The sequence below is a fragment of the Muntiacus reevesi genome, chromosome 2, assembly GCF_963930625.1.
Source record: "Muntiacus reevesi chromosome 2, mMunRee1.1, whole genome shotgun sequence".
Taxonomy (NCBI): Eukaryota; Metazoa; Chordata; class Mammalia; order Artiodactyla; family Cervidae; genus Muntiacus; species Muntiacus reevesi.
The window spans coordinates 10,945,866-10,961,939 of NC_089250.1; the positions used below are offsets into that span (position 1 = coordinate 10,945,866).

Sequence of the window (16,074 nt, forward strand, 5' to 3'; positions counted from 1 at the left end):
ACACTTGCTGTACCCTGGAGAGACCTGCAGTTCCCATCTGCGTCTTCCCACCGCTGCCAGCCTCTCCCCGAGCCTGGCTGATAAGGTGGGAACACCTGCCCTGGGGCGACAGTGATTCCCTTGCCTAGCTGTGCATGAACCTTGCTCCGAGCGCAGAGTGCTTCAGACCCTCAGCCTCCTGACCAATTGCTAGGAGAAAAGCAGAGGAGCAAAACATGGTTTGTGTGAAGCTCCGTCTCAGGAGCGTGAGCTCTACATTTAGAGGGAGGCTGCTGTACGCGGCTGGTGTGGGTCCCGTTATGGAAGGAATTCAACCCAGCGAAGAACCCAGGAGGTAAACAGGACAAAATAGCTTGATCCTCCCAGGATCTGGCCTGAGGTCACTGGGAGGGCTACAGGCAGAGCTTCCAGGCTCTCAGGGTACAGAAGCCCCTGAATGGAGTTTGTGTTAGTCACTCAGTCCTATCCGATTCTTTGTGACCCCATGGACTTTAGCCTGCCAAGCTCCTCTGTCCGTGGGATTCTCCAGGGAAAATTACTGGAGTGGGTTGCCATGCCCTCCTCCAGGGGATCTTCCGAACTCAGGGACCAAATCCACGTATCCTGTGTCTCCTGCATTGCAGGCGGATTCTTTACCGTCTGAACTACTAGGAAATGGAGTGTGGGCATCAGATAAATGGACTCTTCAGAATTCGTGAGCTTTCCTGAACACGCTCTTACCTTGTGGGGTGGCCTACCAGGTAGAGATGCAGTTTTCTGTGTCTGGTGGTGACCCTGAAGGTCTGGGCAGTCAGCCCACAACTGCTGTGCCTTTTCCCCGGCAGCGGTATGGAGCCACCCAGAGGCTGTTGCTGGCCCGTTCCCAGCTCACGCAGTGGGTGCAGCAGCTGCAGGAGGAGATGGCACAGCGCGTGCCTGCAGGCCGCGTGGCCGAGCTGCAGCAGCTGCTGGAAGGGGAGCAGCGGGCGGCTTGGCGGCTCTAGGAGGAGGCACAGGTGAGTGGGGCAGGGCTGGGGGGCCAGCTGGGGGTGACGGGGAGGGTGAGTAGGATCTCTGGTGACTTAGCCACAAGCTGCCCAGGTGCCAACGGGAGGACGGCCCGACAGCCCTCCCGCCAAGTGGGATGCTTATGGAAGCCACGGTACCAAGCTTCTGCGGGAAACTGGTGGGTCTTGAGCGACCGACCGTGAAGTCCCCCAGCCTGTTTTCTTGGCTGAGTGTGTCTGCAGTCAGCCACACATGTGAGCTGCTTCCAGGTCTGAAACGTGGTGATAGAAGGGCCCCAGCAGACAGATGGGCAGGGATAGCTCTTCAGGAGTGCACGCAGGTGCAGAGGTCCTGAGGTGGGCTATGCTTGGCGTGTTCAAAAGCAGCAAGGAGTAGGGGGCTGGTTGGACATGAGATCAGCACAGTGACTGCACGGACTTGGGGAGCCCTGCTGTGTGCCAGCCTCTCATGGAGAAACAGAGTTGCTGCCTTAAGAGGGCAGCAGAAGAGTGGCTCAGAGCGTGCACTGCAGGGGACTGGATCCTGGCTCCACCACCTGAGCCGAGTGATTTAACTGAGTGAGTGATTTGGCCCTCTGTGCTTCGATTTCTTTGAACCTCTGGAGGCAGTGGTTCCCACCTCAGAGCAGTCTCTGAGGCATCAGTGAGGGAGCACCTGAAAGTGTGAGCCTGGGAAGCACATTTGGGTCCTCAAAGTTCCTGTGTCAGTGGGAGGGTGAGGAGGGGCAGAGGGCCAGGTGCCTTCCTGAGGAAGGAATCTGTGCAAGATGGGAACGGTGGGTAAAATCTGCCAGTTGTAAAACACAAATTCTAACGAAGAACATCCTTATAGCATTATGCAGACACGTTGTGCTGGAGAGACATTTAAGCTAGGACGGATTATTGACAAAGGAAATTTAGTCAGAGATCCACTAGAAAGGCTACCATGTTTGGGGAAACTCACCTTTGAGTCATCTAGGATTAAGATCCTAGGACAAGGAGTCTCTTCTCTGCTCACACTACAGTGAGAAATGCAGCTTTGTGGCTTCTGAGACATTTCTAACCATCCGTTCCTATGGATGAAAGGTTAGGCAGATGCTCAGATTGTGTGCACTTCAGCTGATTTCAATTCTAAGGTAAATAAGCCTCAGATGACTCTTTTTAAAGTGAACCGTGTTGATCTCTAACCTCCTCTCGTTCAGGAAGCACGTGAAAAACAGCTGGAAGCAACAGAAGAGCAGGTGGAGGAGGTGGAGATGACTTGGAAGAACATGGAAGTGCTCCTCCATGAGAAAGTGGGTGAGCTGAAGGAGCAGGTGAGTGATGGACGCCTCGTTTGGGCGACTGGGTAGCTGATGAGGGAGACCGGACCCAAGAGAACCCTGTGTCGTGCGGAAGTGCTGAGGAGGGGAGAGGAGGGCAGGGAGAGAGGGGAGAGAGAGGCCTTGCTGTCCTATGAGGTCTGCTTGGTGCTCCGGGAAGTGAAATGTGAGCATCTGTGGAAATACTTCTCTACACAGGGACCAAATGTGGTTTATCTGGAGCGCCCTGGGCCGCGGGTCCCCAGTTCTAGTCTCTCTGTGCAGGCTACCCGCTCCAGACCCCCACTCCCCATCTGTGTAGCTCCTGTTCTGCCGGCACCGCCACCCTCCAACCTCGACTGTCCCCAGGTCCTCACTTTCCTTCCCAGCCGTCAGGCTCTTGGTGACCCCGCTACCCCCCAGTCACTCTTGGCAAAACCTCAACCCCAGGTAAATCTTGAGGCTCCTACATACCAGGACTACATCCTCAGAGTAGATAGCAGCTTCTCTGGTGTCCTCGAGATTCTGCAGGACCTGGGCCCCTCCCCTCGGGCCCTTGGCCAGCCGACTTGGCAGCTCTGCCTTCCTCACGGGCCTCCTGGCCGTTCTTATCACCCCCGCATGTGCCGGCCTCTGCCCGGGAGGTTTACCCAGGCAGCCTCCCCCACCTTCCCCATGCCTCTCTCAGGGCTGTCCGTTCACCTCAGGCTCAGCCGTGTGTCCCCCGCCTGGGTTCTCTGTGAACACGCCAGCTGACCCTGCGTGCTCTGCTGGCTCCTCCCGTTAGAACACGTGCCTGTGGGAGCAGGGCCGCGGCCGGGCAGCACTTGGCCCCACAGAGCTGCTCAGTAGCTAGTTGAGTGAGTGAACTCAGCGCGGACTTTCAAAGCCCAAAGCTGGGACCCCTGCGTCTTTGCATCTTGAGCGTGTATCCTGTGTCCCCGTCGCTGGAGCCCCTGTCGGTGTCGTGTGGGTGGCACCAAGGAGCCTCGGCGCGTCCTGCTGACACGGTGGGCCTGCAGAGCCCGCTGACATAAGCCAAACAGTTTGGGTGCTCCTGACAATTTCCTTCTTGTCTTTTGGAGGTCTCCAGATTTGGGTCTTCTTGTCTTCATTTCGTGGTAACCCAGTTTGTACAAAGGTGGCTTAAATGTTCTCTACCACATAGTTCGTCAGTTTCCTCTCTCATGCCAGGATCACAAAACCTGTCATTACATCCAACATGTCCGTGATTTGTAAGGTTCCCCAAGCTAGCCTGAACGCGTGTGGAGGAATAGGAAGGGAGAGCTGGTGGCGTGGCGTGCCTGCGTGAGACGTGCCGTACACTGCGGCTCTCTCCCCTCTCCCGTTTGGAAAGAGCACAGGATCTGATCTGCTGCTCAAGGAGCTCTATGTGGAAAATGCCCACCTGACAAAAGCGCTTCAAGTCACTGAAGAGAAGCAACGAGGCGCCGAGAAAAAGTCCCGATTCTTGGAAGGAAAAGTTAGAGCTCTCAGCAAACTCCTCAGCAAGATTGCTACAGCTTCCCTCGCTGTGTAGACTGCTTTTCTTCCTGGAGTTCATTGAAAGAACGTCTTTTAAAGTAAACCAGTGTGACACTGTAACTTATTGTGGCTCGTTGGCTGTATACCCCTCAATAGAAGAGGATTGTGATTCTGTTTACCCCACAAGCATTTAATGAAGGTCTGTGTGCCAAATGCCTGGGAAACACGTTGGAAAAGACTACTTTTTCTTTTTTTTTAGTGGTAACTTCCAGAGTTAAATTCCTAATTTTGCTCTTGAAAAACAAACCAGATTATGGGGTTCTCAGCAAGGAAAATGGTAAAATAAAGCAATTTTCATCTTGCACTTCTGACCTTGGCTACAGAGATTGAAATGCAAAGTCAGGGCTGTGTAGTTTTACCATGGCACTGTTAGTGCTATGGGTTTAGTCACTGACATTCTCGATGGTGGGTCGAAGTAGACAGTCCAGAAACTCTACACTTTCTGTGACTTTCAACTAGCGATAAGGGATAGTGGAAGGAAGCCTTTTTGTCAGGGCCTGTTCCACCGCGAGGGAGGTCTAGACAGTGGTGGTGTTTTAGGGCTCTGGACTCAGGGAGGATGGTATTGTATCCCTTGTGAATGCAATCTTTTCCTCACTGAAATGTCATCACACTCTAAAATGTATTATATGTTTAAAAACAACAGGAAAAAATATAGTTTTCTATTCAAGATATACATAAATTATGGTCATTTGGTTGATCAAAATTAACTACTGTAATATGAAGTCAATGTATCTGCAATAAAATCCTTTTCTATTAAAATATTAAAATATTTAGTTTAACTTCTAAATATTTTTAAACTAAAGCATTTCAAAGATATAGAAAAATAGTTCTGTAGGAAACATTCATATGTATTACATAAACGTGCAGCTGTGTAAGAACATTGTACGACGTCCTGGACAGAAGCCCAGTCCCTGCTCTGCTGCAGCCAACCTCTCTCCTCTTCCCGGTGGCAGCGGCTCTCCTGAGGCTGCTGCACGCCCCCTCCCCTCCATCTGCCTGCACATTTACTGTACGTGCTTGAATGGGAAAAACCGTAAACGCTGGAAGAGGTGGAAAGCTCAGATCTGGGGTAGGAGGACTCAACAACATAATGTGGACTCTTCTCTCCGTGCAACTATGGTTGCTTAACCTATGACAAAGAGGCAAGGATGGACAGTGCGGAAAACCCTCTTCAATAAGTGATGCTGGGAAATCTGGACAAATCCGTAAAAGAATGAAATAGAACATTGTCTGATACCATACAGCAAAGTATACTCAGAATGCATCAAAGACCTACATGGAAACTTTTAGAGGAAAAGATAGGCCAAACACTCTTTGAGGGAATTCTCTGGCAGTCCAAGGGTTAAGACATGGCACTTTCACTGCTGTGGGCCTGAGTTCGATCCCTGGTCAGGGAACTAAGATCCCACAAGTCGCATGGCACAGCCAAAAAAAAGCACTCTGACATAAATTGCAGAAATATCCTTTTTGATCCATGTCTTAGAGTACCGAAAATAAAAACAAAAATAAACACATGGGACTTAATTATACTTAAAAGCTTTTCAACACCAAAGGAAACAATAAACCAAACAAAAAGCTAACAAGGACAAAATATTTGCAAAGGAAGCAACTGACAAGGGATTAATCTTCATAATATGCAAATAGCTCTTGTAGCTCTATGGCAAAAAAATAAAAAACCGAAAACCCAGTTTAAAAATGGGCAAAACAAATAAATAAAAATAAAAAATAGAAATGGGCAGAAGACCGTAATAGACAGCTCTCCAAAGACATACAGATTGCCAGTAGGCACATGAAATGATGTTCAGCATCACAAATTATCAGAGAGATGCACGACAGACCTGCAGTGAGGTATCACATCACACTGGTCAGAATGGCCATCATCCAAAAGTCTACACATAATAAAGGCTGGAGAGGGTATAGAGGAAAGGAAACCCTCCTACCTTAGTGGGAAGACTGTAAATTGGTACAGCCACTATGAGAACAGGATGGAAGTTCCTTAAAAAGCTGAAAGTGCAATAGAACTACTGTATGATGCACGAGTCCCACTCTGGGGCATATACCTGGAGAAAACTATAATTCAAAAAGATACACAGACTCCAGTGTTCATTCCAAACTCCCTTCCCATCCAAGGTTGCCACATACCATTGATCAGAGTGCCCCGTGCTATACAGTAGGAAAGACGATTGAGTTTTCCACCTTGGATCCATCACTTACTCTCAGAGTGGCTTTGGTGAGGCTACTTAGCCTTCCCTGAGGGGAGCAGCTGCTCAGCTTCTGCTGGAGGAACCAGGGAGGTGGGTTCCCTGCTGTCCCCTCCCCAGCAGCACATTCCTTGGCCCTGGCCCACTGGTACTTTGTCTTGTCCAGGCAGAACTGTTTAGGCCTGAGTCCTGCTCCTCTTCAGTCGAGAACCTTCATCATTAGCCTTCCTCTACTCACCATCCTGGGGTCTGGGGCCTGGTGCCCACTGCCTCCTGGCCTCCTGCCCACTCTCCAGAGCAGCCGGACCACTCCTTCCTCCCCAGCCTTGCCTTGATTATACCTAATGTCCACCCTTTCTAGACTGGTGTTCCACCTAGTGACAGCACGTCCCTGATTCTGCAGAAACAGTGATAATGCACAAATTAATAAGAGTAGTGATTGCTGCCACGTGTACACTTAACAAAATGCCCCTTCACTCTATGTGATAGCCTCCAACACCCACAGCTTCGTAAACTGATGCTGGGATGAGACAATTGAGGCTGAGGGTTTAAACTTGATATTTGAGCTGGGATTTGCACATGCACGGCCTGCCTGCCACCAAATCTGACTCTTGCTGCTGCAGCCCTTGGTTTTTCCTTATCACTGTGGGCATTAGTTGATATTAGTGCCAGATCGGTGCTGGAACGGCCTTGCTAGGCATGATCTATCCCTCTTCCTCCCCAGGCAAACAGTCTAATTTGCAGGGTGAGATCACAGTAGACAGGAGATAGATACGTGGATCCATAGACAAATGGAGAAAATAAATTGGTTGAAATATCTGCGGTTCATTTAGGGGCAGAGCCAGAGTAGTCGTCCAAAACGATCTTTGTCTTATCCGCGTATGACTGTGATCTCTCTTCTCAAAGCTGGGGGCCCAGACAAGGCCCTTGGGTTCTCCCCTCCTACAGATGTGGTTTATGTAATAAGCATCTGAACGCCAGCATCCCAGCTCCCTTTAGACAGATTTCTTGAGCTCTGACAGCTTCAGAAAGGAACCAGGGAGCAAATGTGGACACGGCAGCCCAAGGACCGCTTGGAGTTGCAGGCTGCACTTGCCTCGATCACGGAGAATGATTCTCCCATCCCTCAGCCTCACTCCCGGGCTGAAAACAGCCCCCACCCCCACCCGGGGCCCATCCATGTCCATGATAAAGAATCCTCTCTCTCCGCCCGGCACACACCCAGGTTCACACCTGGGCCAATTTCCCCGCCTTTCAGGTTGGCCGTTGCCTGTCCTGCGGGATCAGAAATGATAGGTTTACACTACACTGTGAGTTTGGATCAGAATGTGCTCTTGAGCCAATGTGTGTTCCCTGCTTCTTCCCAGCCTCAGCCACTACCTGGGAAGAGAAAAAAGCTCCTTGCTCTTTCCTGGGAGCCAGGCTGAGGCAGGCTGAACATGCGCTCCAGCTGTTCTCCACACCCGGGATACGTTTACTCAGAGCACAGTGTCAGCCACACAGACTCGGGGCAGGAGTCCCCTCCCCGCCGGGAAGTGACAACAGCCCGTGGCTGCATGCACGGCAACCCGCCCCCTCCCATCTGTGGGGACAGATGAGGGTCTTGAGCTCTTCTTCCCTCCAGTGAGGATCCAGCTCGTGGCCTCACCACGTGATGTTTATGCCCTGGTAGCAGCACTGGCAGCTTTCTCTGAGCCTTACCACCTGGCACCCGTGACCTGCAGTGCTGAGAGCTCTCCCCCTTCCCCTGGAGGCGAGCCGTTTGCTTTCGACTCCTCTCTTTGATTTCGGCTCCTCTCCACTCCGGCGGCAGAGAGGAGAAGAGTTCCACAGAGTGCGGGAGCAGAGTCTAGGCTGTGGCGAGGAGGAGGGCGTAGGGCTGGGCAGCTCCTTCAGGGTCTTCGTTTGTGGGCTGAGCACCGTTCAGGCTGTGGGTGAAGGGGGCAGCATGGTGGAGGGAGAGGGTTTGCTTTGGTTTTTTTACAGTGCTGTGCTGGTTTCTGCCAAGCATCAGTGTGAGTCCATCTCAGGAGAGAGGGCTTCCTTGTTTCTAAAGATGGCAGCCATCCTGGTCCAAGACTCGTGCTCCCTGCTTTTCCTCCTATCAGACACTTGCCCCAAGTAGGCTAGCTTCCCTGTTAACTCAGTTGGTAAAGAATCCACCTGCAATGCAGGACACCCCGGTTCGATTCCTGGGTCAGGAAGATCTGCTTGAGAAGGGATCGGCTACCCACTCCAGTGTTCCTGGGCTTGCTTGGTGCTCAGCTGGTAAAGAATCTGCCTGCGATGCGAGAGACCTGGGTTCTGTCTCTGGGTTGGAAAGGTCCCCTGGAGAAGGGAAAGGCTACCCACTCCAATATTCTGGCCTAGTGTATAGTCCATGCCTTAGCAACGAGTCAGACACGACTGAGCGACTATCACTTTCACTTTTCATACTTTTTATAAATGACCTTTATTGAGGATATTTCTATTTTATTGTATTTTTTTAAAATCATGAATGGGTTGTGAATTTTGTCAAGTGTTTTTTCTGCATAGTCTTACTTTTACTTCTTACTTGAATGTTGGTAGATTTGCTCTTTGAATCCATTTGGTCCTAAGCTTTTAGCTTTGGGGAGGTTTTTTTTTTTTTAAATAATATTTGAATCTCCTTATTTCTTATTGGAGTGTTGAGTTTTTCTACTTTTTCTTGTTTTAGTCTTGACAGATTGTATGTTTTTCAGAATTTATCTAGGTTTTCCAGTTTGCAGTTGTTCATCAATAATAATGGTCCCTTATGATTATGCTTCTTTACTTCTAAGGTATGTGTTGTAATGTCACTTTCCTTTCTGTTTCTTTCAGTTTCCTCTCTTTCCTTCTTACCTTCGGTAAGGGTTTATTGATATTGTTTGTTTCTTTCAAAAAATGCATTTCCAGTTCTTGCACATGCACACTGGGCATTCTGGCACACGGGCAATGTGTTTAGAGGTGTTGCTTAGCGACGATCATTCTGGGATGCAAGATTCCAAACCGTTGAGCTTCCCAGCTGGGAGGTTGTGGCGGGATGGCTCTGGCTTACCTCTAGTGCTCGTGTTGGGCTTAGGGGACCGCGAAGAGCCGAGGGGGAGTTGAGGTGTGTTTGGAGTCTGTAGACTCTGCGATGAAGAAGCTTTTTGGCTTCAGGAGTAAGAAGGGCCTGTCACCCTTCAGCTCCTCCATCAGCCTGGGGAGAGACAGAGGTCATCGTAAAACCAGCTTCCAGCCCGGGTACCACATCCGAGACAAGGACCTCGGGAAGATCCACAAGGCTGCCAGCGTGGGCAACGCAGCCAAAGTGCGGCAGGTGCTGTTGCTCGGAGAGAATGTCCTGAACGAGAAGGACAAGAGGAACAGGTGAGCGGGGAGGAGGGGCCTGGCAGGGGTCCCTCCTGGGAGTCTCCCCTCCAGAGCTCACAGACACCTTTGTGGGATCCAGCGCCCCACAGACTTGATAGGCTGCAAAAGCCTTAGTTACTTTCGGACCTGCTAATAATTCCCCTTATAGAGCACTTTACTGGTCGTTTTAAAGCTATTTACCTGAATGTCAGTAATCACAGATCTGAAATAAAACATGAATAGCATCTTTTTTTTTCTTCTTCCTCTTCCTCCTCTTCATTCGTTTTTATGCATGCGTTAACATGATCTCCTCTTGAGTAAGAGCTCTCAAGTTCTATAGCCCTCAAGAAATCTTCTGGAACTCCCTAGCTCTCACATTGTTTTTCTCATGTGATTTATGAAAACTCTTCTTCCCATTGATCATTCATTATGGATATTGGCAGTGGACAGGTTTTTGATGTTGTCGGCATCTTATTTTTAATGTACACGTTTTTATACCATAATGTTACATATTACAGAAAACTGCATAGTGAGAAAATAATCTCCATGGCAGGTCAACTTCTGGATTAAAAATTCTTCAGATACAGTGCGATATCTGTTTTATATCAGTGTACGCTTATGTGTATATGTTCCTTCCTGAAGGACCTTAGAAGACAGCTTTGAAATAGGAAGCTGGCTGTGTCCTTGCATAGGAGGACATTTTCCTAGGATATATGGTCTTTCCATGTTTAAACTAAATAAACAGATCGTGGTTTTAAAGATTTTGGGTTACACATGCTGTCTTTAATTGTTGTGATGAAATTAAAAGTTTTGTGTAGTAGGCAAAGATTTGCCCTTTTAGATATCAAAATTTGCTGGTGACATTTTCTATCAGAAAAGATAAATTATGTGTAGATGGTGTAGACATAACCTGGTAACTATTTAGATAAAAGTAACTAGATTTTTTTACCTCACCAAAAAGTTTCAAATGGAGTATGGATCAAAAATTTTAAAGACACAGGATGAGAAAAGTACCAGAAGAAAACTGAAATTCCTATTTATACATTTTTTGCATACTGACAAAGACCTTCTTTTTTTTCTAGTTGTACTGGTTATTAACCTTAATATTTTTTTAATTAGATGGTAATTGCTTTCCAATGTTGTGTTGGTTTCTGCTGTACAGCCTCATAAATCGGTTGGGAATATACATATATCCCACCCCAAGGACCTTTCTAAGAGTGATTTCAAAGGCAAGAAGTGTGGAGTTTCCTGGGTTTCGGCACCAAAAAACAAAAAGAAGAAAAACAGAAATCTGCAAGTTGATTTAGCAACCCCCCAAATTTGATAATCTCTGTAGAGCAAGCTGTCTGTAGGGAAGTCAGATGAGCAGACAGGGCTTGTCTTTCTGGCACTCATAGGAATGTGGCACAGATAAAAACAATTTGTCACTTTCAATTTAACTTAGAGTTTTTTGTGAGGATTGGTATCCCGTGACAACTTTCAGCCTTTTCAGAAATCAAGGGAATCTTGGGAATTTCCTGGCCGTCCAGTGGTTAAGACTCACTGCTCTGGGCCCAGGGTTCAATCTCTGGTGAGGGAACTAAAATCCTGCAAGCTACAAGGATATATTTTTGAACATGGGAAATATAGTTAATATTTTATAGTCACTTTAAATGCAGTGTAACCATTCACAGCTGGGGATCACTGTGTTGTGCACCTGTATTATATAATAATATATAATATGCATCATCTCTAAGGAAACTTAGATGAAAACCCCGCATGGTTATTAGACAACCGGAAAGACGAGAAATGAACAAACAGAAATGCTACAATTTACAGTTGTAAAGCCTGTGAACTATAAATTATATTCCAATGTCAGAGACGTTAACGTGAGAAAACGAGCATATTAGAATCATCGAAGTACAGTGTTGTCTCTAATCCTCTAAACACATCTGCAAAGGAGGTGTAATGTCCTTTGACTTCATCAGATGTTGTCCTTGTAAGATAGTAGTAATAGTAGTAAGTATGATAATATAATCTAGCAATTACTAGCTGTTATCTGTGCCGTGAACAGTTCTAAACCCTGTGCATGGGTCTGATTTAAGCATCGCAGTGCTGTCCTGTGAGATACCCACTCCTCTCTCTCCATTTTGTTGGTGAGGAAATTGAGGTACAGAGAGGGTGAGCGACAGCTAATAAGTGACAAAGTCAAATGTAAGCTCAAGTTGAGCTGAATATCAAAGTCTCGAGCATTCTATTCAAGTAGACTGTTCTTTCATTACTGTGTAAGAGGAGCTGAACCCACTCCAGTGTTCTTGCCTGGAGAATCCCAGGGATGGGAGCCTGGTGGGCTGCCGTCTATGGGGTCGCACAGAATCAGACACGACTGAAGCGACTTAGCAGTAGCGGCAACAAGAGGAGCTAAACGAATAATATCCTGCTCTTTCTCCAGCAGAAAACGAAATATTTGTTTTAGAGGGATACGAGTACTATGCTGTTGAGTGTTTTCAATCACACAAAGAGTTGTTTGTTTTGAAACAGCTACACCACATTTTCCTAAGAACTTGTCTTGCTTTTGTAGGACTGCCCTCCACTTGGCCTGTGCCAATGGCCATTTAGTGGTGGTAGCTCTCCTCCTGGAGAGAAAATGCCTGCTTGACCTCTGTGACAGTGAAAACAAGACCGCGCTGATAAAGGTATGGGGCAGCGAACCATGTCCACATGAGATGGCTGTGATTTAACTACTGAGACTAACAATGAATTGATCTCGTTGAAATAGAGGGAACTGGTGAACTTGTGGGCTATTTACTGTGAATTCCTAGAACTCACACTCTTGTTTCTTGGCACAACGCTGACAGGCCGTAGAATGCCAAGAGGAGGAGTGTGCGACTCTCCTGCTGGAGGAGGGCGCCGACCCGAACGTCAGGGACGCCAGTGGCAACGCCGCGCTCCACCACGCGGTCCTTTGCCAGAATACATCACTGGCAGCAAAGCTGCTTTCCTACAACGCCAATATAGAAGCCAGGAACGAGGTATCGTCAGCTAACTCTATTGACAAAATATTTGCAAAGCATTTTTCTAAACTGTAGTGTTTTATTGATAATAGTATGTAAATAGGTAGACTGAGTAGTGTCCAGCAGGCCCTGTTACCATGGAAACAACTCCAAAGCCAAGTCGGGGGGTGGGTGGAACATGTCAGAGCCCGCAGGAACGGCAGCGCTGTCTCTCTCAGCCGCCTTCATCCCCAGAAGAAAGATTTTCCCACTAGAACGTGCTCAGGAATGGGTGGTAGGCTCAAGTTCTACAAAAACTGAAGGCCTGGGAGAGTGAAGTGATGTGGTGGGTGGCTGCTTCCAGGGGCTCAGGGAATGGGCGCAACTGCTGGGGGAGAGATGGGGGCAGGAGGAAGGAGAACCAGTGCTCAGCAGGGGGAGCTGGGGGGTGCAGGTGGGCCGGGGAGGCAGCAGGCCTGGAGCCCTGAGCCCTCCAGGACCCCTGTTCTGAGATCCAGTCAAGTGGGTCAGGTCATGTTTGACACCAGCCAGGGCGTTCACTTGTGCTGGTGACCACTTGGTTCGCCAGGTGCACAGCTCGGGTCTCCCACTCTCAGCCCTGGGGGGCTGCTCGGCGGGGCTGCAGCTGAGTGTGGGGAGCTGGTGATGGTGAAGCTGCCCCTCCTGCTCTTTCTCCTGCGGCTGCAGCCCCGCCAGGAGCTGCAGAGAGAGCTCCCCCACTCTCACAGCTGGGCGCAGTTTTCCTTGCTTGGAAGCTCCAGCCTTCCCTGAGTGAAAATATTTTGAAAGCACTTGATTGTCAAAGATGTCACTTTAAATCACGATATTGCTCAAGAAGCATTAGAGAGCAAAGCGTTCTTTTTTGTTTATGGCAGATATTTGTGATAACAGCAATTGTTAAAGGTAAAACTTTTTCCAAGCATTTTTCCCTTACTGAAAAAAAATTTTTTTTTCTAATTAGTCTAAAATAACACAGTAATGCAAAATTTGCCTTGGAGAAGTAGACTTTGTCTTAAAACTCAAACAAGCATTTGACAACATAATAGATATGTTGCTGTTGTTAGCACATTCCAATTTTATGAAAAAATGATTTACATAAAAATGATTTCTTTCTCATTGCCCAAGGCTTCAGAGGCTAAGAGGAAAGGAAAAAGAGCGAGCAGGTGAAAAACGCAGATCAGGCTGGAATTTTGGCAGTTGGGGAAATGCCAAGAAGAGGGGTTTTTTTTTTCTTTAATATGCATTTGGCTGTGCTAGGCCTTAGTTTCAGCATGCAGACTCTAGTTCCCTGACTGGGGATCGAACCCAGACCCTTACACTGTGAGCACTGGGACACAGCCACTGGACCACCACAGAAGTCCTGAGGTTTTGGTTTTGTTGTTTTCCCCCTTCGGTTTGTATATTTTGGTAAGGTGCTTTTCAGTTTCAGGTATAATAGTTGTTATTTTGAGAAAGAGATTGAATGAGTTGGAGACTTGCCTAGGTATGAGTTTTAGGAAGACTCTGCAGAAATCAGATCAGCAGTGAAAAGGCGGTGATTAAGTTGGAAAGAAGAGAAAAGAACCAATATTGAACAGAAATATTATCCTATTCTGGCAGAAACAGCCAGTTAGATAAGAGTCTAGACTCTGCTCTCAATCTAGAAGGTCTTGATGGAAAGGAAGGGGTTTATGAAAAATGAGATCCGGTTGCCTTCTGTGTTTATTAGTCCCTGTTCTACCATTATTTACCCAGGAAAATTTAATTGTTTTGATGACTCTTGCCTCTTACACTTTTCTTTTTTCTTCAAATCCTCAAGTAAGAGAAGGAATTGGCCATGTGGGTTAGAGATGAGACTGGAATGTTTGCTGGGCTAATTCTCAGCTAGATTGTACTGGTAAAAAGCACAATCCGTTGGGAAAGTTTATAAAAAAATTTATAAACCTAGGCTGTTCCCTGAAGAGTTTGATGGAATAAATCGAGGAAGGCCTGGACTTGTGTATTTAGAAATATTTCCTTGAGATTCTGATAGGATCCTTGGTGAAGAACTATGGAGTGATTAAGTATAATTTCTAGTGCACCTGTCTCAACAATAAGTAATCTGTAGAAGAGTTGGAGTTTGATCAATGCTGTCTACTTCCGTCAGCTCCCTCCTTTGCAGCAATATTAGCCTGACTTTTTCCTCTGCCTCTGTGATTGAGAAGTTAAAAGGAACATTTTTGGCAATATCTATTGGCTTGAGTGATATAACTCCTTTTTCTTCCAACCACTAATTATTCAGTGACACTCCAAGAGTCTTTAGAGATTTGCTCATGGCCAAGTCACTTCATCTGACCCTTTAAGAATTTTACAGCTTCTGTTACCAACCAGGTCATTAGGTCAACAGATGTTTGTTAGCAACAGGGTTTTCCTGACTGCGGTAACGGTAATTCATGAGCCTTCTTTTGGTGTCAGCAGGACAGACTCTTGCAGTGTGTCTGTTAGATTTGCTGCGTCCTGGCATAAGCGAGAGGACAGCTTTAAACATCAAAACCCATGAAGTTAGTACAGATGGGGATTGTTTTAATCATTTAGTTTCAGCAGTCTTAGGAACTCATTATCCATTTGGTTAATAATCTGGGAGAATTCTAGAAAGAGATTGTAGTTTTAACAAGCAGTGGAAACATTCTTCAAGTGGGAATTTTGTCTTGTTTTTTAAATTTATTTTAATAAAATTATGAGTCAATAGCAATTTTTATTACATGTTGAGACCCACTTTTCTTGTGAGACACATGATACTCAAGAAAGAAAGCTTTCACATACAAATATTTGCTTTATACCCACCTGTTTGGAAACAGCAAAACGTAAAAGCACAAATGGGCTACAGACCAAATGTGGTCCTTGGTTATGTTTAGCTTACCTAATTCCACAAACTGAGTCAACATTTAAAATTTAGCAAACTCATGCAGATGTCTGCGTTTCAGGCTTCTCAGAGACCCAAATCTGGTCCCCCTTGAGCCCATTCTCCTGTTTGATCTGCATTTTGAGGCCTCCCCTTCTGTATGGGGCGTGTGTTTGCGGGTTTGCCAGCCTCACCTGGCTTTTTCACTTAGGTCACCAGGTTTCCCTCTTCAGAAGCATTTGAGTTTCCATTTCTTGATTTATAGTTTATTTTGATAACTATTTCAAAGTTTTAAAGACAGTCTAATTAATCTATAATTGATTCCATATTTTAAAAGAATCTCTTAAGGATGGGATTGAATTTTTCAAATTAGAATTTTTAAGTTGGTTGTGGCGGTTTCACACTGAATGAGTCTCCCAGACACACAGGATTATGAGAGAGAGCGTGGGGAGAGTTCACGGAAGAGCAACTCCCCGAGAAAATGCTGAGTGCATAGTTATTGGTAACTTATCTTGTAATCCTTCACTAAGAGCCGTAAAGCAAGACAGAGACCAGAACTCAGGGATTAAGGAAGCTTCCTCCTGGAGGTCATCACATGAGAGCCGTCAAGAAAGGTCTTTGAAGATAAGCGTTGTTGTTCTGCTTGAAACAGCATCTAGCTAATGCTGACCTGTCAGTTTAACTTAAGGGCGGGGGAAGGAACAAGCAAAGGAGAATGAGTAAGATTAAATATCAGGAGACTTTGCTGAGAAAGCCGAGAAACATGGTGCCCACAGTTGGTTTTTTTGGAAGAAAAGAAAACAACCTTTCTCTTTGCATGTTCATGTAGAGGAT

At 46.9% G+C, this 16,074-nt stretch overlaps 1 protein-coding gene across 1 annotated transcript in view; it reads left to right on the top strand.

Annotated features, from left to right (window-relative positions):
- Positions 1–824: 824 nt before the first annotated feature.
- The window catches only part of LOC136157103 (ankyrin repeat domain-containing protein 26-like), a 117,883-nt gene continuing 102,633 nt past the window's right edge, over positions 825–16,074 (top strand). Inside the window, exons 1-6 of the mRNA XM_065919135.1 lie at positions 825–995; positions 2,189–2,302; positions 8,875–8,900; positions 9,223–9,405; positions 11,948–12,062; positions 12,225–12,398. Of these exons, the coding sequence (XP_065775207.1) occupies positions 2,243–2,302; positions 8,875–8,900; positions 9,223–9,405; positions 11,948–12,062; positions 12,225–12,398 (558 nt within the window). The 5' untranslated portion in view covers positions 825–995; positions 2,189–2,242. The remainder of the gene's footprint in view (positions 996–2,188; positions 2,303–8,874; positions 8,901–9,222; positions 9,406–11,947; positions 12,063–12,224; positions 12,399–16,074) is intronic.